The 22,114-nt window shown below is 37.1% G+C and overlaps 1 protein-coding gene across 1 annotated transcript in view; it reads left to right on the forward strand.

Annotated features, from left to right (window-relative positions):
* LOC127831199 (uncharacterized) overlaps positions 1-22,114 on the forward strand; it is a 40,177-nt gene that overhangs the window by 18,003 nt on the left and 60 nt on the right. The window contains exons 3-8 of the mRNA XM_052356190.1: positions 597-729; positions 4,981-5,071; positions 5,768-5,973; positions 8,178-8,321; positions 12,562-12,702; positions 14,614-22,093. Coding sequence (XP_052212150.1) covers positions 597-729; positions 4,981-5,071; positions 5,768-5,973; positions 8,178-8,321; positions 12,562-12,702; positions 14,614-22,093 — 8,195 coding nt within the window. The remainder of the gene's footprint in view (positions 1-596; positions 730-4,980; positions 5,072-5,767; positions 5,974-8,177; positions 8,322-12,561; positions 12,703-14,613; positions 22,094-22,114) is intronic.

Genomic DNA, 22,114 nt, shown 5'->3' on the forward strand with positions numbered 1-22,114 from the left:
AGGTCAAAAAACCTCTAAAAAATAGTAATAAAAATTCTGACAAGCTTTCATTTATTCAAAACTGCACCAGCAGCCGATGGTGGCACCCGTTATGCGGTGCTCTTGTTGTTTATATTGTTCAAACATATATAAATATTAATGTACATGTAATGTTTACTGACCATGACTATTACAAAGTCTTGATTAGAAGGGTTTTGAGAAAATGCACTAATAAATTAGAAAAAGCTCATTCAAAATGAAAATGTGAGTACCATAACTATGGTAATAACATTTTTTTTTGTAAAAAATTATTAATTTTAAAACTATTTTATTTGAAATGAGTTTGTTTTTCCATACACATAAGAGTTGTAATTAATGAAATATTTATATTTAAATAAAAAAATAATTTATTCAGTATTTATAATTGTTTAACCTTGTAAATCTATGTTGTTAAATAATACTTGTGACAACATTATATTCCCATTCACTGTGAAATGTAGAGAAAACTAGTACTTTTAAAACTTTAAAAACTTTTCATGAACGCTGGTAATTTAGTGAAGAGATTTTCTGAATAACTTGGATTTAAGTAAACTTGATATATATATATCTTTTTGTAGACTCTGTGCCAAGACAGTACTGCACATACAGTGGTCGCATTTAGATGAGCACAATGCAGCAAAGACCAATCTCATAGAAGCTGTGAAAAATGTCACTGAAATACTTGAACAGCATGGATTTAGCAAATTTAAGGTATGTCCTGTTCAAAGTATGACATGATTGAGCTGTGTATTGATTGGGTGTAGGAGAAGTATCCATTTTAATTCTATTTGTGTTCATAATTGAAAATTACGCAAAGAAATGATTTTTCTATTTTCAAATTATGCATGTATATTTTTTAGCTGGACTATTATATATAAAATATATATAGTGGAGCTATCCTACTCACCCCGGCGTCGGCATTTCCGTTCCGTTAGCGTGCAAATGTTAAAGTTTTCGTACTACCCCAATTATTTTCATTTTCCCTTTACATATTGCTTTCATATGTTGCATACTTGTTTACCAACATGACCCCAACCTATAAACAAGAGCAGACCACTGTATCAAGCATTTTGTCATAATTATGGCCCCTTTTCCACTTAGAATATGCAGCAAATGTTAAGGTTTTTGTACTACCCCATTTATTTTCAATGTCCTTTGACATATTGCTTTCATATTTTGCATACTTGTTTACCAACATCACCCCCAACCTATAAACAAGAGCAGACAACTCTATCAAGCATTTTGTCATAATCAGTGTCCGACAAAATTCTTATTTTTCAGGTAGCCCACTGGGCTACCAATAAAAATATTTGGTAGCCCATAAAATTTTCCTACAAAATGATAAGAGGCAGGTTTTAATCTTTATTTTATTTCTTCATTTACATATACATAATATGTATACATACATATACATAAAACAGCAAGTAGTCTGATGTACACAGTCAATATCGTAAATTAATGTTACAGTACAGGCACCGTGTACTTAAATGTAAATGTACCAAAGAAAATCATATACTACATGTAGATATTACATGTATGTGCACATGTATGTGTACTTAAATTCGGACAGCACGTTAAGTCGTAAACGTAAATAAAGCGTTTAGATGATCAATACGATTGACTCGTATGGTGTTAATCAATGCAATTGCTCTTTTTAACAACAAATACCGAGTTTCAAGAAATCAAGAGTACATGTATTAAATCATTTATTTACTTATGTCCGACTTTAAGTACTGTCCGAATTACTTATTGCATCCGTATGTTACGACACTTGTGTGCAGTCAGTATACATTACAATAATTGTTTCAATAATGAAGGAGCTGATACAGCGTAACGGTAACGATACAGCGTGCTTACATGATATTTTATTAAGAGAAAATGTCAATGCCAAATAATGCGCCAGATACCCCAGTACTTAAGTTGAAATTGACAACGAAACTTTTAATGGAAATTAAATGATCTCAAATGTTGTACCCGCTACAAAATTTTTATTTACAAATAAATACACCCACGCCAATTTTCACGCGCTTTTTATCAGGACAAAGAAATTCGTTTCTTAAATGTAGAATTTTGTAACCTAAAATAGCTGTACACAACGCGTGCAAACCGTGGCAGGTTATTTACGCATGTTGCAATACAATGGTCCTGATTGGGAGCTTATTTCATCATATCTTTAAATAGAACCATATGCCGAAATTCATTTGACACTTTAGAAAATTTCAAATGTTTGTGTTTATGACTCTTATCGTCTATATTACCCAACCATAATTTGGTTTTAAAAATATTAATCGGGCATATATGGGATTATTGATTAACAGTCGATTAATCCAATTATTAATTGACAATGCAAACTAATTAGCAGGTGTTAACCGCGTTCACAAAGTTGTCATTAATATTCATTTTCGGTTTCTTTACCGTTTTGAAGAATCCGCTATTGTTTTGATTTATTTAATGTTTGGCGTCCTTGGATATTTAACGACATCAAAAACGTCTCTTTTACTCATTGTTGCGGTTAACACAGAATTCCAAACTGCGAAATGATGTTGCATCATGTGAGCCAACTATCCAACCGGCTCTCATTATATTATTAGCAGACGACAAATGTTGATTCTGATTGGATGATTTAAATACACTGTTACTGTTTGAGACATTACCGCAAGTGATCGGTGACTGATTGGATAATTGATTGCACTTTGTTATCGGATTATAAGCAATACACAGTGTACGAACACATGGTCAGCGTGTTTATTCTACGTATGTCTGTCAATAAACCGGGCTACCGCTCTTATAGATTTATAGTAGCCCGGCGGGCGTCAGCTGGAAAATTTCAGTAGCCCGATGAAAAATTTCGGTAGCCCCCGGGCTCCGGGCAATGCATTTGTCGGACACTGATAATTATTGCCCCTTTTATACTTAGAATAAGCATATTATTGATAAATCTATTTTATAGTTTGCGTACTACCCTAAATATTTTCTATATACTTTGACATATTGCTTTTATATGTTGCATACTTGTTTACCAACATGACCTCCAACCTATAAACAAGAGCAGACCACTGTATCAAGCATTTTTAGCTCATCTATTTTATGAATTTTTTTTATGAGCTATTGTCATCACCTTGGCGTCGGCATGTGTTAAGTTTTGGGTTTAGGTCCACTTTTCTCATAAAGTATCAATGCTATTGCATTCAAACTTGGTACACTTACTTACTATCATGAGGGGACATGGCAGGCAAAGTCAGATAACTCTGGCATGCATTTTGACAGAATTATGCGTCCTTTTTATACTTAGAAAATTGAAAATTTTGGTTAAGTTTTGTGTTTAGGTCCATTTTATTCCTTAAGTATCAAAGCTATTGTTTTCATACTTGCAACACTTACTAACTATCATAAGGGGACTGTGCAGGCAAAGTTATGTAACTCTGACTGGCATTTCAACAGAATTATGTGCCCTTTTTTTTAGAAAATTGAAAATTTGGTTAAGTTTTGTGTTTAGGTCCACTTTATTTCTAAAGTATCAATGCTATTGCTTTCATACTTAAAACACTTACTATCATAAGGGGACTGTGCAGGCAAAGTAATGTAACTCTGACTGGCATTTTGATGGAATTATGGGTCCTTTATACTTAGAAAATTGAAAATTTTGATAAGTTTTGTTTTTTGGTCCACTTAACCCCTAAAGTATCAAAGCTATTGCTTAAAGCCTTTCATACTTGGAACACTAGCAAACTATCATAAGAGGAAAGTAAAGGACAAGTTGCATAATTCTGGTTGTTATTTTTACGGACTTATTGCCCTTTGGGACTTATTAACTTTGAATATATGGTTAAATTGTGTGTTTAGATTTACTTTACTTCTTAAGTATCAAGGCTATTGTTTTTTCCTTTTTTTATTTTTTAAAGATCGTCTTATAAATGACCACAGCCCACATTATACCCTTCTCAACCCCCCCAGGTTTTATGCTGTTTGCTGCTCATCAGTATCTAAGGGTTGGAAATTAAGTCTTCTAAATTTGAATCTAGTAAGAAAGGTCTTTAATTAAATATACAATGTAACTTTCTAAGGGACTACAAATGCATCAAAATACATATCTAAGTGGAAAAGGGTTAAAAGGTTAATTGAGTTAAGATTGGTGTTGTTCCCCAGGCCATTAATCAGACTCCCCAAATCAGTCTGTATAGGCAATACTTGAAGTTTTTGTTCAATCATTATAAAACTGCTAGGAAAGACTATATACATGTAGACAATCTGAATTTAAACAGGGCACTATTGTATATCACTTTTTGATATCGGTCACACTACAGTATGTTTTCTGTTATTTTTGTATTATTATTCTGGAATTTTCTGGGCAGTTTCAATCATTACTTTACTCTTGAGCTGTTAAAGATACACTAAGCCTCCAAGGCTTTTCTTCTTCTGTGTCTTAATACTGGACATTGCTTTTTGGTACCGTAGTTTGTTTTTAAATCTAAGGAGTTGTTAATTTTTATGACTCTCCTCATTCAAGGTGATTTAGGAGTTGATCATATTTATGCCTCCAGTAGGGTGGCATGTAGCAGTCGCACTGTCGGTCCGTAAGTCCTGTATAGAGCTGATGTTTGGTATGTGAGTTTACCATTATGACCTACTGATGATGTGTGAGTTTCAGGTCAATAGATTTTTGAGGAAGTAACGGACCTTGGACTTAAAAAAAAACAACACTTCCGGATTTTTTTCCAAAACGCTTTCAGATACTGTTCAAGGCCTGTTACTTTGTCAAATATTAATAGACAATAACTTTGTCATGTTTTCATTTTGGATATAGCTGCTGTATTGCAGAGTGCAGTAGGGGGCGTTGTGGTTCACTAATGCAGCTCTTGTTTGGACTCAAATTCCATATAATTCAGGAATTAATAATATTTTAGACTCCTTATTCGCGGTGATTCAGGAGTTGATAATTTTTTTGGACTCTCCCTATTGCAGGTTATTCAGGAGTTGATGGACAGCCATTGGACTCATCCAGTTCTCAGCAAGATCATGTCTGGCGAGGAAGAAGACGAGAACGATGAGGAATGTAAGATACAGTGCAGGGATTTTTGAAGTTTGATTGAGAGCATTCTAGGAAAACTGGGCTTAATGCATGTGTGTAAAGATGAGGCTGTGCAGTCGTCACAGGTTAATGAGGGAGGAAACTTTCTTTTGTTAAAAAGAAGATTTTTCCAAACAAAAATTTAGTGTAGAAAGAAACTGTTGTCTTTGATTTGCCTGTGTGGACTGCACAGGCTAATCTGGGATGACCCTTTAAACACATGCGTTAAGCCCAGTTCTCCAAAAACAAGGCTAAAATGGTCAATGATGACCAGCAGTTTGTATCTAGCTCCTTATTCTACCCCAAATAAACTGTACTACAGATATAACCTGTCTCAACATTTCTAAACACTTCTACTTAATTGAGCTGACGTAAAAATGATCACAGTCCACTGTCAGCGATAAAACACATGCTGTGGAAAACCGTTATAGTGTAATGGATATGGTGTCCACCTAACGACTGGAAGGTCAGGGTCTGTAGGAGCATTCTTTAGATCTTGCTCAAAGATAACAAGTACTGGTTCATTCCAGGAAACAGACTCGAGAGGATTACAGTAGGCCCTTGGCTTTTGGTGCAATCAATCTAAAATAAATAGGTATAAACTAAACTACTTAATAAAGGTTACGTAAAAACGTTTAAGAGTCTGCTGAAATTGCTTAAACTATGGCTGTCTGGTACCAGGTCTGGAGTACATCAGGAGCCAGGATCCGGAGGTGTTGAAGCTGCGTGTGGACATCATGATCCACGAGAACTGTGAGGAGTTCGCTCTCAACCTGTGCAACTGGTCGCTGCGTCACCCGGCCATGAGGACCAACAACCTGAAGATCAAGGAGCAGCAGATTTTCATCCTTCACAAGCAGGAGGAGTACACCAAGATGCAGGAAGTGGTCAGTAGGCAGTGTTTTCATGCCCGCGAAGGAGGGCATATGGTGATCGGACCGTCCGTGCGTCCTTCCGTCACACTTTGCGCTTAGGTTTCGAAAAATGCTCATAACTTCTATGTCCCTTCAGATAGCAACTTGATAATTGGCATGCATCTGTATCTCATGGAGCTGCACATTTTGAGTGCTGAAAGGTCAAGGTCATCCTTCAAGGTCAAGGTCAAAAATACAAAATCAAAGCGGCACAGTAGGGGGCTTTGTGTTTCTGACAAACACATCTCTTGTTTTCACCATTTTGGAAATGTGGCTGGGTCACTTTGGATTGGGAAAATAGCGTTGTTTTCACTAATATTGGGAAATAAGTGTTTAGGATTTTTTGCTAATAAATACTCTAAATTGAGACTTCAAGATATTTCAATATTATATTAATTAACATTCAACTTAAAGAGCTTAAAGAGCTTGATTTGAGATGCATTAAATGGTGGTTCTTATTTCAATATTTTTGATTGTTTTTAAACCTTCAATTGGGAATTTTTAGGTCCTATTTCGGAAAAATATATATCCTTTTTTCCATTGAGAGTCTGTTCCCCTACCGAACCCAAATTTGAACTAAAAAAAAATGGTAGGGCTCTGTCTCTATGGGGCTGCTGATGGGGCAACATGGCACTTAAGACTTTTCTTGATACCCTTTGTTCACCTTTGGGAGTGTGTTTTCTGGAATGCGACCTAAACATTTAACTTGTCAAAAATCTAAAGGCCACATTTAATGTCCAATTATCATGAAACTTGGTCACATTTGTCCCAATGATATGTTGGCTGTGTTCTTAACTATGTTGCTTGAGGTGTAAAACTAGGTCAAATTGAAAAAAAACTTGTGAAAACTCTTGAAGTCACATGTATAGTTGAATATTCATGCAACTTGGTCAGACAATTTGTTCTAAGAATGTCTCAATTGAGTTTGCAATGACTGTTGTTTGTCGATAATAATGGCGCCCAGGGGCAGGTCAGGTTTCCTTAACTTAAGTTAAATGACAAGGAGAAACCTTGTGAATAGAGATTTTTAGTCCAATCTCCAAGAAATTTTAGTCAGAACATTTAATCTAGTGATCAATAGCTTGGCTGAATTCGAAAAATGGTTGTGCTTTGTAGAGAAAAATTGGCCACCATGTTGCTGGGCAAAGGTTTTATATGCCTACAGTAAAACCTTGTTAACACTCTAGAAGTCATATTTTTAGTCGAATCTTCATGAAGCTTGGTTAGAAGATATCTGAGCTCACCTGAGCACAATGTGCTCATGGTGAGCTTTTGTTATCGCCTTTTATCTGTCGTCCGTCGTGCAGTGTGAACATTCGCCTTGTTAACACTCTAGAGGCCACTTTTATTTTCTGATATTCATGAAATTTGGTCAGAGGATTTATGCTGATTATATCTTGGACGAGTTCGAAAATGGTTCCGGTCTGTTGAAAAACATTGAAAAGCATTGCCGCCAGGAGGCAGGGAATTTATCCTTATATGGCTATAGACTAGTAAAACCTTGTTTGCACTCTAAGAAAGTTGCATTTGTAGTTCACTCGTCACAAAACATTTGTTCTTATGATACCTTGGGCTGCACAGAACAGATCAGTTCCTTTGTATCTCAGTTGACCGACTTTGGGCCTTTCAGGCCCACTTGTTTTGATAATACCTCAGCTGAATTAAAAAATAAAGATGTGTCTAGAAATTAACATTTCAATTGATAATTTTATTAGCTCGGAGTTTTCAGAGAAAACCTGAGGTATTGTCATAGCCAGCTTGTCGTCCGCCATTTTGGGGTCACTTGGTCAAAGGTCAAGGTCACTGTGATATCTAAAAATAAATAGAAATTCTGACAAGTTTTCATTTATTCAAAACTGCACCCGTAGCCGAGCGTGGCACCCATTATGCGGTGCTCTTGTTATTGTCCCCTACCGGTTTCACTGGAGGGGACTTATGGTTTTTGCTCTGTGCTTCTGTCTGTCTGTCACACTTTTCTGGATCCTGTGATAACTTAAAAAGTTCTTCATATTTTTTCATGAAACTTGAAATCATTTTATTTTGTTCCTATGTCAAAAATTCTGGTTGCCATGGCAACAAATATAAAAATAATATTCTAAAAATGGTTGAATTTCTGACAATGGTGGAGCCGGTAGGGGACTTATATTGCTTGACAATAGTCTTGTTTCCAATTACAGTGCGAAACCATCGTATGTCATGACGGCATCCAGGTGATGTCACATCTTGCCAAAAACCCTGCCAACCAGGCTCTATGTATCCGTCTGGCACAGGTGTTCCTTATACATGACTGGGTGAACCCAAACAGAAACTGTTGTACGCAGGTGAGGCAATGAACAGCTTGTTTATTGTGCACGCTATAATTCCCTTTGTAGACAGTATTAAGGTTTTTTGTTTACCGCAAAAAACATCTTGCTGATCTGTTACTAACATGAACACATTCTGAGCAATGAGGAACATTTCTGTAATCTTAGAACTTGGAGAAATTAAATGTTATAAAAACTAAAGTTCTAAAGTTACATTACATGTGGCTTTGATATTCTGAGACAGTTCAGTTGCAGTAGCTTGTTATCTATTCTTATGAACAAAAGCAGGAACAAGTATCTTATTATGCCCCCCTTCGAAGAAGAGGGGGTATATTGTTTTGCACATGTTGGTCGGTCCCTTTGTCGGTTGGTCCGTCCACCAGGTGGTTTCCGGATAATAACTCAAGAACGCTTAGGCCTAGAATCATGAAACTTCATAGGTACATTAATCATGGCTGGCAGATGACCCTTATCGATTTTCAGGTCACTAGGTCAAAGGTCAAGGTCACAGTGACTCGAAATAGTAAAATGGTATCCGGATGATAACTCAAGAATGCTTACGCCTAGGATCATGAAACAAAATAGGTACATTGATCATGACTGGCAGATGACCCCTATTGATTTTCAGGTCACTATGTCAAAGGTTAAGGTCACAGTGACTCGAAACAGTAAACTGGTTTCCGAATGATAACTCAAGAATGCTTACCCTATTGTCATGCAACTTCATAGGTACATTGATCATGGCTGGCCGATGACCCCTATTGATTTTCAGGTCACTAGGTCAAAGGTCACGGTCACAGTGACGCGAAACAGTAAAATGGTTTTCGGATGATAACTCAAGGATGCTAACGCCTAGAATCATGAAACTTCATAGGAACATTGATCATGATTGGAAGATGACCCCTATTGATTTTCAGGTCACTAGGTCAAAGGTCAAGGTCACAGTGACTCTAAATAGTAAAATGGTTTCCGGATGATAACTCAAGAATGCTTACACCTAGGATCATGAAACTTCATAGGTACATTGATCATGACTGGCAGATGACCCCTAAGAATTTTCAGGTCACTAGGTCAAAGGTCAAGGTCACAGTGACTCAAAACAGTAAAATGGTTTCCTGATGATAACTCAAGAATAATTAGGCCTAGGATCATGAAACTTCATAGGTACATTGATCATGATTGGCAGACGACCCCTTTTGATGTTCAGGTCACTAGGTCAAAGGTCAAGGTCACAGTGACAAAAAACGTATTCACACATTTTCTGCCACTACAACTGACAGCCCATATGGGGGGCATGCATGCTTTACAAACAGCCCTTGTTTCATTTTGGTCATACAATTTTGTATTCATATCAAGGAATGAACTTCACTATTTCGCAGTCAATTTCTCATTGAATGCCACAAATTATGATTGAAATCACCTGCTTAGTTTTCTGAATATTTTTTTAAACTGCTTAAATTAAGGAAACCTTGTATAAGATGCACTGTTGTAAAATGAGTTAAAGACATGGGTGAAAGTCTGCCAAGAATAGCCTGTGCAGTTTGCACCGAATAATCAATGACAACACTTTCTGCTTTTATTGTTATGTTCGTTTAAAGATAGTCCCTTTTTAGACAAAATCCAGTCTGGCAGAAAGTGTCATGCCTGATATGTCTGTGTGGACTGCACAGGTTTATATGGGAAGACACTTTTTGCACATGCTTAAACCCTGTTTTCCTAGAACGCTGTTCAATGTCATACACTTCTGTTGTAGCTGCTAAATCTGTTGATCCACCATCAAACTTATGTAAAAATTTGAGGAAAAAACTTGAGTCTTTTACAAATATTGACTTCATTATGTTAATGATACTTGGCCCAGGACTTTGATCATTCCCATACAGGGGACTTTGTAGCCATTTTGGGTAAAAGAGTCTAGTCAAAGTGGGATTTTTTTAATTTATAAAATGGCAAATTTGGCAATTTTTATTGACAACATGGACAAAATTGGGATTTTTTTGTATCAACAAATATTGAATTATCAGGCCTTTTCCAGGGCCATTTTGAGAAGAAATCATATAAATGATACTTTGTTAGATGTTTTTGAAATAAAATTGATATATATAAGATTTTTATGCTCCGGATGGATAAATCGGGGGTATATTGTTTTTGTCCTGTCTGTCTTTCCGTCTGTCTGTCTGTCTGTCTGTCATTCTGTCAAAAACTTTAACCTAGGTTAAAGTTTGATAACTTTTGCTATATTGAACATACCAACTTGATATTTACCATGCATGTGTATCTCATGGAGCTGCTCATTTTGAGTGGTGAAAAGTCAAGGTCAAGGTAATCCTTCAAGGTCAAATGTCAAATATAATTGTATTTTTCTTTCCTAAAACTTGTTAAAGTTTTATCAGAACTATTTTAATATTGAACACAGCAACTTCATATTTGGCATGCACGTGTATCTTGTGGAGCTGCACATTTTGAGTGGTGAAAGGTCAAGGTCATCCTTCAAAGTCAAAGGTAAAAAAAAAAGTGGTGCATTAGGGGGCATTGTGTTTCTGACAAACACATCTCTTGTTTTGTTGTTGAAAATAAGGAGTTTTATACAATTTTGGTTTGGGATCGGGTCCGTTTGCTTTGCGATCAAGTCCCTTTTTACAACCTTTTTAACATAGCAGAAAAAACCTGCTCTACTATATATAGGCCTTTTTTTACATAGCAGAAAAAACCCTGCTCTACTCAGGGCTTGCACTAAGAAATAAATTTTGGAAGTCCTGACTTCCTGCCCTTTACTTATGGAAGTCCCACTCAAAAATGTTGGAAGTCCAAACAACTTTAATGTTGATGTTAACGGAATGTCAACTGCGTAAATGATCACAAACTCTTCCCATCCATTTTGGGTCACTTTAATTCTGTGAAAGTAACTAGATATATCATACAATAAGGCGGAGACTACCCTAGGCTTTAAAAATAGGGAGATGTTTGGAAAATCAGGGTATAAATTTGTGCAAACAATATCGACTTAAAAGACAAAACATGTTAATTTCAAAACTTTTATTATTTCTATCATTTTACTATGTTCATTGTAAAAACAATAAATTCTCATTAAAATCTACTTAATCATAACACATTTAAGTCATTCAACACATTTAAGTAATTTGAGATATGTGCAGTTGCACCTTTTCATCACATATTTATTGTCATTTTATTATCCTCATCCCTATGACTGCATTTGCAACAAAACACAATCTTAATGAATGGTCATGATGGAGCATCTACATGAAGTATATCAATTACTGTTTATCCGAATACTATACATGTCCGAAATATGTACACTTAATAAATGCCTCACCAGTTTAACTTAAATAATCCAAACTTTCCATGTTGTTATCTATTTTTACAAACCTTATCAAATGTTTGTTAAATCCATTTAATGTTTTCTCCATTATTGAACCAACATTACTTGTAATTTGAATTGCCAGCTTTAAACTGAATGCGGGTTGAATGTTACAATAGGTCAGCCATTTGCAATGTCGAAGGTCATGACGTAGCAATTTAATTTTACTCGGATAATTTATATCTTATCAAGGAAATGTGTTTTCTGAATGTTTCTGACTAGTTAAATGACTTGTTAGTATAGAAAATGAACTGTGATTCCAGTTTATATAAGATGGTTATTACTCGTAATTATCGGTGGATTAACAAACTGAGAAAACTGGCGAGACCTAATACGGTAGTGAATCTATGTAATTAATTAAACTTTGATCAGTTTTGTTTTTCTTTAATTATTTTTGCCGTCTTTCTTTTACCGTGCCGTCTGCCCTAAACCAGCAGTTATCTCCTAATCATTAGACAACATACGGCACGCGCAAAGAGGCACGAGTGTGTTGTTAAAGCAACCAATATTAAGCGACTGCTTTGTAACGGTCAATTTGCGACCGGGGGGGGGGGGGGGGGGTAACTTGTGTAACCGTTAGATAAGCAACACGCAATAAACTTGCTAATCACCTGCGGGCGGTAGCAAATATAAGGAGGCCGAGTTTAGACTGATCGAGACGTGTGCAAAACACATTGAGTCGGCAGAAAGCAGTGTTGATTGAAGTGTTATTTTAATCGACTACTTACGTCACGGGTTGCTATTTTCGGCGTATGACCAATTTTAAGGAAGTACAGTGGACGTCATGGGGTTTTTTTTGGTGTATGGAAACAATTATCGGGCGTAATAAACGGCCGTACGCCTCTTAGTGCAAGCCCTGCTCTACTATACAATAACTTGTAGGAGCTGCTAAAGCTGTGGATCCACCACCAGTATCTGGCTGACAAGGACGAGGAGAGATTCCTGGAGAGCATCTGGACCGTGGCCAAGGTGTGCAGAGACACCGAGCAGATCGGAACACTCATAGATGGAGTCAAGAAGGAGGTTCGTTGGATAACCTTTTCTTGCCTAGACGCATAGTTTAAATGGCTATATGCACCCAGCATGAAATCAGGACAGCCTGGGAGTGACTCGCAGTCTGTTAAGGTTTTATGATATTTGCTGCTCATTGTTCTACTTAGGGTGGAAAACTTTCCATTTAAACTTTTATATAGTAAGAAAGTTCTTTAACTTAAAGTGTTTTTCTACAAAGTACTACAAAGTATGTATCTGAGGGGTAAAGTCCCTGTCTTTCTACCTTGTTATTAGTCAGTGATTCTGTATTGCATAATTCAAGTTTTGCTATAAAAAATAATATAGAAATCTTTCTGCAGCCATTCTCACTAAGCCTCTTATTTAAGAAGGCAGTTGTCATTTACTGGCATGACGGAATCCAAGCCTCATTATAAACAGACCATGTTATATGTTCAGTGCTCATATGTTAATTTGCAATTTTGTGTTTACATTTTGTCAGTCTCCAATACCTGCAAGTAAACCCTAGAGTGTTGATAAGGGGATACATGCTACTTTTTATCCCCCGCCAAAGGCGGAGGGATTTTGTTTTTGGCTTGTCTGTCCTTCCGTCCATCCGTCTGTCTGACTGTCCGTCCGTCCGGCACTTTTGTGTCCGGAGCCATATCTTGGAAGTGCTTTGGCTGATTTCATTGAAACTTGGTATGAGTATATATATGGATAAGACGATGATGCACGCCAAATGGCCCTTTGTTTCTTGAAAAAATGCTTACATCTGTGACAAAGCTCTAGTTTGGCGGGGGATATCAATTCAACGAATTTGCTTGTCTTCAATACATATATATTCAAAAATTGCATAAAATGGCATGTGATATTAACACAATAATAATACGGCCAATATTGACAATAAATGTGTTTTAGAAATTCCTAAACACAAACATATGCATTGGAAAATGTAAAGTGAACATTATAGGACAGGGCTTTTCCAATTGAACATGTGCAAATTAGGTAAGACGATGTGCACACAAGGGGCACTGTTCAGATAAAACACCAAATGGACAAGTGAATTTAAATTTAGATTGAATGCAATATGTACACAGTTGTTTTTCTGAAATCCGGGCAAAAGGAAAGTAAATATCTGTCTACAATAAACCTGAATTTGCATGTATCTAAATCGTCATAGTGTTTTCTTTGCCTGTAACTTTTTCAATTGCAATTTAGCAGACACCATTTTAATTGTCTACTAATAACTATTGGAAACATGCAAGGATAAACTAAGCAAAATTTTCATAGCAGTGGAAGATTCAATAGATTGATAGCACATAGATGGTAACACCATAACAATGTCAAACATGAAAGGTACATGCTTTGTGCATACTTTTATTTGCATCAAACAAAAGATTATCACACCTGAACTGTCAAATGGTCCATTAATGGTTTAGCCTTTTACCGATTATCATAGAGAAATATATCAAGTTGTTTTTTTTTATGTCCCCCACCTCTACAGTGGGGGACATATCGTTTTTGCCCTGTATGTTGGTTTTTGTATGTGTTTGTTTGTTTGTTTGAATGTTTGTTTGCCTCAACTTTAACATTTACAAGAACTTTTGCCATATTGAAGATAGCAACTTGATATTTGGCATGCATGTGTATCTCATGGAGCTGCACATTTTGAGTGGTGAAAGGTCAAGGTAATCCTTCAAGGTCAAAGGTCAAATATATAGCTTCAAAGCGGCGCAAAAGGGGACATAGTGTTTCTGACAAACACATATCGTGTTTTTAATTGCTTGTATATAGAACATGAAATAGATGGTTGGAGTAGAAACAGGAGCCCTTACATTAGATGTTGTGTTAAAAAGGAGAGGGTTATATTGGATTTACATGGTTAGTGGACAAATATACAATCTTAAGGGTTTCTAGCAAGATTTTTTTAATCTTTTTCAGTGTGGGGACATGTTCATTCAGCTGTACACAGAGCTGTGCAAGTACGCAATCAACATCGATAAAGGGAACTATGAGAAAGAGATGGCTGCAGGAAACCTTGCAGAAGCAAAGAGACGAAAACTTGCCCTGTCTAAAACCTGTGTGAGAATGTCATTGATGCTGAAGGAGCATGATTTCCGCATGTCCCGTTTGTGTGGGCTTACCGCATTCTCACTTGATCCAACAACGGAGAATTTGAATTTAGTGAACAAGTTGTACTGGACAATTAAGCACACTTCAGCCGTATCACGTCATAGTAAAACTGACATTGCAACCTTGTATGAGATTGATCGATTGCTTGGCAAAATGCGGCCAGATAGTTTGAATCCTGACTACAGCTGGAAACAGTTGATTCCTTTGTGCAAACGGTACAAACATGATTGTGATCTGGAAAGGAAGGGGATCAAGGTGGAGAAACGAGAAGTGCCAGATGTCCAAATAGAACCCGAAAGTACTGTCATACAAACTGATGGGCACAAGCAGCCAAAAGGTAAACGAAAGGATATTGAAAAAGCCCATATTGAAAAATTGCTCAGTGAAAAGCGTTTGTCACAGGAGGAGATTGAGAAATTGATTCGAGAAAGATTCCCTAGAAATACGGACCTTGATGATGCACCTGCATTAGATATGAAGGAACTGGATAAGACAATTGAATCTCTAAAAAAATCAATCTATGAAGAGACCTCATTCCGTGAATCATTAGAAAAGAACTTTTCTCCCCTTCGTGGGAGGCAGAAATCTCCAGTTGCTGCTAGTGCTCACAATAACACTGTTGGTTCAAGTTCTGCAAATCCTGACAATCATGTTAATGCTAATAAACTTCTGTATAAGCAATTGTCTGAAGGTAAATCCATGCAGCATCAGGTATTGCCATCAACCTTGGGAACATTGTCACATCAAGTTCCATCAACCAGCTTTCAGATGACACACCAACCTCCGTCAAGTTCTGCAAACCTTGTAGGAAGCAAAACCAGAAACTTACATGGTGTACCTACCCACCAGCTGCATGGACATTCACCAAATATTTTAGGAAATAATAGGAAAATCCCGTGTGCTACCGTTAGTTCTTCACAAGTGCAGTATTCAGGGCAAAGCAGCAATAGTGTACCGAAAAATGTTCAGCAAATGAAGCCTTCTGGGCATTTCAATATTTTAAGACCCACAGGAAGCTCTCAACAAGAATGTGCCAAGATTGCTCAGCAAATAGCAGAGATGCGAGAGAAAGAGAGAAGAGAGAAACTTGAGCAAGTCAGAAACCAGGGTAAGATGGATGCAAAAGCTTTGAGCAAGGCTGTTCTGCAGGGTCATCAAGGCAATGCAATTTCCAACCTTCTTAGTCTAACTTTCCAGGGAAATAAATCAGCCAATCAGAATCAAGCAGCATCTGTATCACAACACAGCCAACAAGCTGTTAGCAGTTCTGTAAAGCATGACCAGATTAGTAATCCCAAATATGTTTTGCCAACAGAAAAAGTCATCACCCCGTTGCAGGTTGAAAATAGATTGAATCTGGGCAAGGGAACATCTGTGAAGCCTGTTCTGTCAATGAGAGTGCCACGGTCACTCACTGAAGAACAATTCAAGCAGCTCATGCAAAAAGTGCATCAGATGACAAGGAAAATGTCCCCTACAAAGTCAAATCCATCTCTTATGTCGCAGCAAGCTTTTAATGAGGGCGCAACTGTGACATCTGCAATTCAGTCAAATGCCAATGAGAGAGACTTTCTCACTGGCTTGACGGTGAACAGTCAGGGACTTCTTGAGACTGCTGTGGCATCAGCAAGCCCAGATATTGCAATGGCTAACCTTGATACCCTGGCAACTGCAAGTCTGACACATCTAGAACAAGCCCAATACACCCGGCAAATGAAAACAAATTTAGATAGCTCTCAAATGGAAATCTCCCAAATGAACAATCAGGGCATTGTTTCAGTCATCACATACTCACAGCCTAATCAGGTTGTGTTTTCTTTGCCACAGCAGTCTTCGGTGATGCTACCACCACCTGTTGTTCAGAGTATACCACAGCCTGTCATGCAGCAGTTTGTGACAATACCCAGTGATTCTTCAGTGTCACAGCAGCAGCCTCCTGCAGTCAACCAGTATCAGGTACCGGTGCAGACATCTGTGCAAGTCCCTTTCAAATTTCTCAGTGGTGGAAATGTGAAGCAGGTTCAGCAAAACCCTGTACTGAATACTCCTGAACTCAGTCCAGCGGTTGTGGAGCAGTTATTGGCCAGTCTCATTAAAAGGGGCGAGCAGAAAAGCACACAGCAACCAAAGCCTTCCTGGCCTAAGGATATCCTGCCAAAAGCAGCCCCGCAGCAGCAAGTTAATTTGGGTTACAAAATTTGTACCACATCACCAACTAGTCAGTCAATATCTAAGAGTGTAGCAGATGCAACCAAGAAGATACTTCAGCTGAGGGAGATGTATGGACTAAATCCTGCATCTAATCCAATTGCAACAGATGTGAATTCATCTACAGAAAACAGAGGAAGTGGGAGCCTTATACAAAAGCTGATGATGGAAGATGACTCTTGTGATTACAAGAACAGTAAACTAAGTTCTTTCATAGCTGGTATGCCTGCTTCCAAATCCACAGCCAGTGATGATGTGCCAGACTTACCAGACCTTGGAGCCAAGGAAGTTGCAGCTATTCTTGGACTAGAAACTGATGGGAATCAGGCAGAGCAAAATAACACCATTCCCCAGTCTACATATCTTAATGCCAACAGAAAAGCTAAGGAGAGGGAAAAGAAGGATGAGGGTAGGAAACAGAAAGGTGGTCAAACCATCTTTAAGTGTGGCCAATGTGGAAAGATGTTTCCCTCAAGAGAATTAGTAGAAGAACATCAAACTTTGGAACATCAAACTTTGGATCATCAACTGAATTGCAAATTCTGCAACAAGACATTCAAAAATAAACATACCCTGCGTGGGCATGAAAGAAAAAACTGTCGATTTCTGAAAGCTGAGTCCTCCACTTTTACTGGAGTGAAATGCTTTACATGTGGAAAACTGTTTGAGTCCGTTCAGAAAATAAAGGACCATGTGAAGGAAGGCTGTATCGGATCGAATGTTAAAGTACCACTTACATTCAATCCAGGTCAATTTGAGTTTTCAATGTTGTACACATGTTCAAGATGTGCTCAGGTATTTGCTAAAGAGGAATTTGCTTCAAATCATGTTTCCTCTTGTTCTGCCGTGGTGCCTGATACAGTTCACCATGAACAAGCAACGGTTCTTGTGTTGTATAAATGTTTAATGTGTTCCAAGTTGTTTGAAGACAAAGAAAAAACTTACCGGCATGTTTCCAAACAATGCCCAAAACTTAAAGTAACTATCGGCCAACAACAAGTACAGAAGGCATTTGATGAGATTCAAATGAAAATGTTAAGTGAACAAAATGAGCGTAAACACATTTACCAGTCCGCAAGTCAAGATGATCGTGATCTTTCTAAACATACTGCAAGCACAAGTTTAGTTGGAGTAAACCATGCACAGACCAGTGATGTTGCGATAAAAAGGAAGAAATCTGCATCTAAGCACAATGATCATAAAAGTGTGGAACATAATTCAGAAAAAAATCTATCATTAAGAACTTATTGTGAAAGTGACAATAATGTTGGCAATAGTGTAGAGCATAATTCAGAGAGAAATGTATCATTAAGAACTTATTGTGAAAGTGACAATCATGTTGGCAGTAAAACATTTTTAACATCAACAGACAAGACTTCCAAAGGAAACAATGCTTTGTTAGAAAGTGCGCAAAAACAAAACTTCAATAAAGCAGTGGAAGATACTCCCTTAGAAAATAACCACTCTAAACCTGTGACTCTAATTGAAAACCGCAATAACCTGGATATAGATAAAGTGACACATACTAATGAGAATGGAGCCTACAAAGCAACAGCTAGAGACACACTTGCATCTGAGAATAGAAGCAACATGGTTAAAGCTGAAGTGACACATGTAAATGAAAAACCGGGTGATATGGTAAAAGAAGTGTCCAGTTTAGATGTAAGTAGAGGCAACATGACAGCAGATGAAGGGACAAATGTTAAAAAGAAAACTGACAACGTAGAACTAAATGAAGGGACAAACAAGAACAAACCATTATATGAACCATCTGTAATAAACAATATTGTTTCAGAATCTGTTAACCATCCACTAAATGCTGAAGAAAGTAAGGTAAAAGAGGAGATTAAAAAGGCACAGAAATTAGCAAAGCAAGTTGCAGTAAGGGCAGATCATTTGCAAGAAGAAAGAAATCATTTTTTAGACAAAACAGATTCAATGCAAGAAAGAACAGAACTTTTAGGAAACAAAGAGTCATTACCTGTAAATACAGAAAACCTTCAGGAGAAACCACATTCAATTGGTAAGCTTCCTCATGGAACAGTTAATGCAGGCTCAGGGTACAAAAATGATTGTATTTTGGAATACAGTGAATCAACAAAGGAACAAAGATTGTCTGCTGAAAAGCTGTACTGGCAAGAGTTCTATGCGATTGAGAAAAGAAAAGAAGAGGAAAAATCAAAGGCATTACAACAGGCAGCAAAAGAAAGAAAGGCTCGTTCAATTAAACAAGCACATGTACAGGATTCATCAGCCACTTGTACAACAGAAGTTGACATGGAAAGAAAGTACGCTTTGGATCGGCAACTTCATGAAAGAGCCACTGTTTCTGACAACCAATTAGAACTTGATAAAAAGGCGTCTGTCAACTCCGATTTAGAAAAACTAAATGCCAGCAAATTAAAAAATGTTAACCAAATATTGGGTAATATGGATCGCTTCCGACAGATAAATGAATGCCAGGAAATGCAGCAAAAGAAGACAGGTGCAGAAATCAACAAGCCTGATCAAAAAGAACAAGCTTCTCCTGTTGTCTCATTTGATAAAAAAACAAATTTGCTTAACCAAAACAGTACTAAGAACAGTAAGGATTCAAAAGTGATAGTTGAAAAGAAGAGTCAAGAAATAATTCAGACCAAGGCAAAGGTTGATACTAGAGAATTGATCACAAATAGAAATAAGAAAAAACAACCCAAATGTCATCCTTCAAGGCATCTTTCAAAAGCTGCTACTAATGAGCGTTTACTTCGAAAAAGAGGATTAAGATCAAAGAGGCAAATAAAGCAAAGAAAATTCTTTGATGAAGTGGAGACAGTCTCAAAAGGTGAATCAGTAAAGCATTCAACTCCATCAAGAAGCCCTCGGAGACAAGAATTGAGCGAGTCTGAAGAGGATATTCCCAAGGGACAAGAGACGTCACTGCAGACAACAGAGCAAAGGTTGTATCTTAAAAGGCTTCAGTTTGAGTGTAAGTTGTGTGATTATACTAGTCCTCAAAGCAGAGTGAAGGTACCCGCTTACATTGGGACTCATTATATTGTACAGCATAAGATGGGATTTAGACTGAACAGACACAAGTTTGAATGCAGATTTTGTTCCTTCAATGTTCCAGACAGTAAAATGAACAAGATAAAGGTCCATCTGCATGAGAAACACAGAAATGATGTGTTTGATGCTATTTGCAAAGGTAAACTGGCTAATAATGTTGACAAGCAGACTAAACTCTCTCCAATAAAAGTGATTGACGATTTGAATGTCAGCATGACACGTTCAAGAATTAAAGCAGAAAAAGTTCAAAGAGGTATGAGAGCACTGGCTCTCAGAAAAGAATGTGCAGATAAGCTCAGGAAACTTGCAGAAGAAAGAAAGAACATATTACATTTTCTTGAAAATGAAGAAGCAAATATGGAAAGTGATCTGAATAGTTATAACATCACAAGTGCACACATTTCACCAACCCAAGTAAGTTCTAACAAGTCAACACCATTACTTTCTGATGTAAGTACTCCCTATGAATATAGTAGTCCAATAACAAAACAGCTTGCAAAAAGGTTAACCAGGAACATGGTTAAGGATATGAAGGGTAGTAAGATTTTGACCCATTACAGTCGTTTGACTTCACATGCTGACCTTTCTGAGTCAGAAATATCATTTGAGCTCGCTTCTTATGGTAGGTCTCGTTCAGCCTCAGTCAGTAGCAGGTCATCAAGTATCCATGGTGGAAAATTGCGATCTTTAAGAAATGCTGGGCCGAATAAATCAGATATGTCTGAGGAAATAATGGTAACTCGTAGTGGACGAAAGATTAGGAAACTTGACATTGACCAGTTTTCAACAGAATCTTCTGGGTTTCGAAGTGATGACTCTGATTCTGAATGCAATAGAGATCCTGAAATAACAAGGTCAAGAAGATCATCAAGAAGACAACAATCATCAGAACAAAAGGACAGTAATCAGGAATCAGAAGAATCAGATGCAGAGATAAGTGACAAACCAAAACGGAAATCATTAAAAGTAAAGCAGAGTGTTGAAAAGACAATTTTGTTTTGTTTAAATACATCTGACGATTCAGATGAAGAACCGTTACCCAGAAAAACACGATCTTCTTCTAGGAAACAATCTGATTTAGATACAAAACACACAAGTGAAATGAAGGAACTTTCTAATGCAAACCTATTTTTTGGGAATAATCATTATGATTCGGATACAGAAAGCAATGCAGCTGAAACAGATAACAATAGTTCTAAAAATAACATGAGGACGAAATCAAACAAAATTCATGAGGAGTCTGAAGAGATGGATTGTAAATCATATGACATTGTTGCAAAGACAGAATTATCTCAAGTTAACACATGTGTTCCTTCCAATGTACAAAATTCAAATAGAAAAGTTATTGAATCCATCCATTCTATTCAGGAGGAAGATGTGTTGAAAAAATATCATGACATAGAAAACTTTAGACAGGATGTTAACAGATGTGATGTTCTGAAGTTAACAAAAGATCCAGCTTATATTTCAAATCTCTCTAGTACTGCAGAAAATAAAAGAGAATTTGACACATCTGCTGCTTCCCATGACTCTGGTCCTGTTGTGCGATTGGAAAAAACAAATGATCAACATGAAGCTGTTAGACAACTTTGTGACAAGAAAGGCAAAACTGATATTTTTAAGAAATTTAATCTGACCAAATGTTCCATTAATGTTAAGAGATTGTCAAAAGAAGAAATAGATGATCAAACAAGCAAACCAAGGGCGGCTGGATACTTTTATGAGGGTTGTGATGATGTTATGATTGACAATGTGCCAACAGAAGGGAATGCCATACCTTTTGGTGAAGCTGATTTTATTATTGTGCAGGATGCTCCTGACGATGTTATTTCTAAGCTTATGCATGATGCTTGGTTAGAAATGGAAAGTAATCAAGGTGTTGTTAATTGTGAAGAAATTGTTCTGGAAGGTAGGTGTAAAGCTGAAATTGATACTGAAGAGAACTCCTCAGATAATAATGTTATCATTGTGATTGATGATGATTTTGATGAATTTCAAAGAGAGCAACATTCAGAGCAGAAAAATGCTCCTGGTCTGAATGCGTCTGATCCTG

Source organism: Dreissena polymorpha, chromosome 5 (assembly GCF_020536995.1).
Source record: "Dreissena polymorpha isolate Duluth1 chromosome 5, UMN_Dpol_1.0, whole genome shotgun sequence".
NCBI lineage: Eukaryota > Metazoa > Mollusca > Bivalvia > Myida > Dreissenidae > Dreissena > Dreissena polymorpha.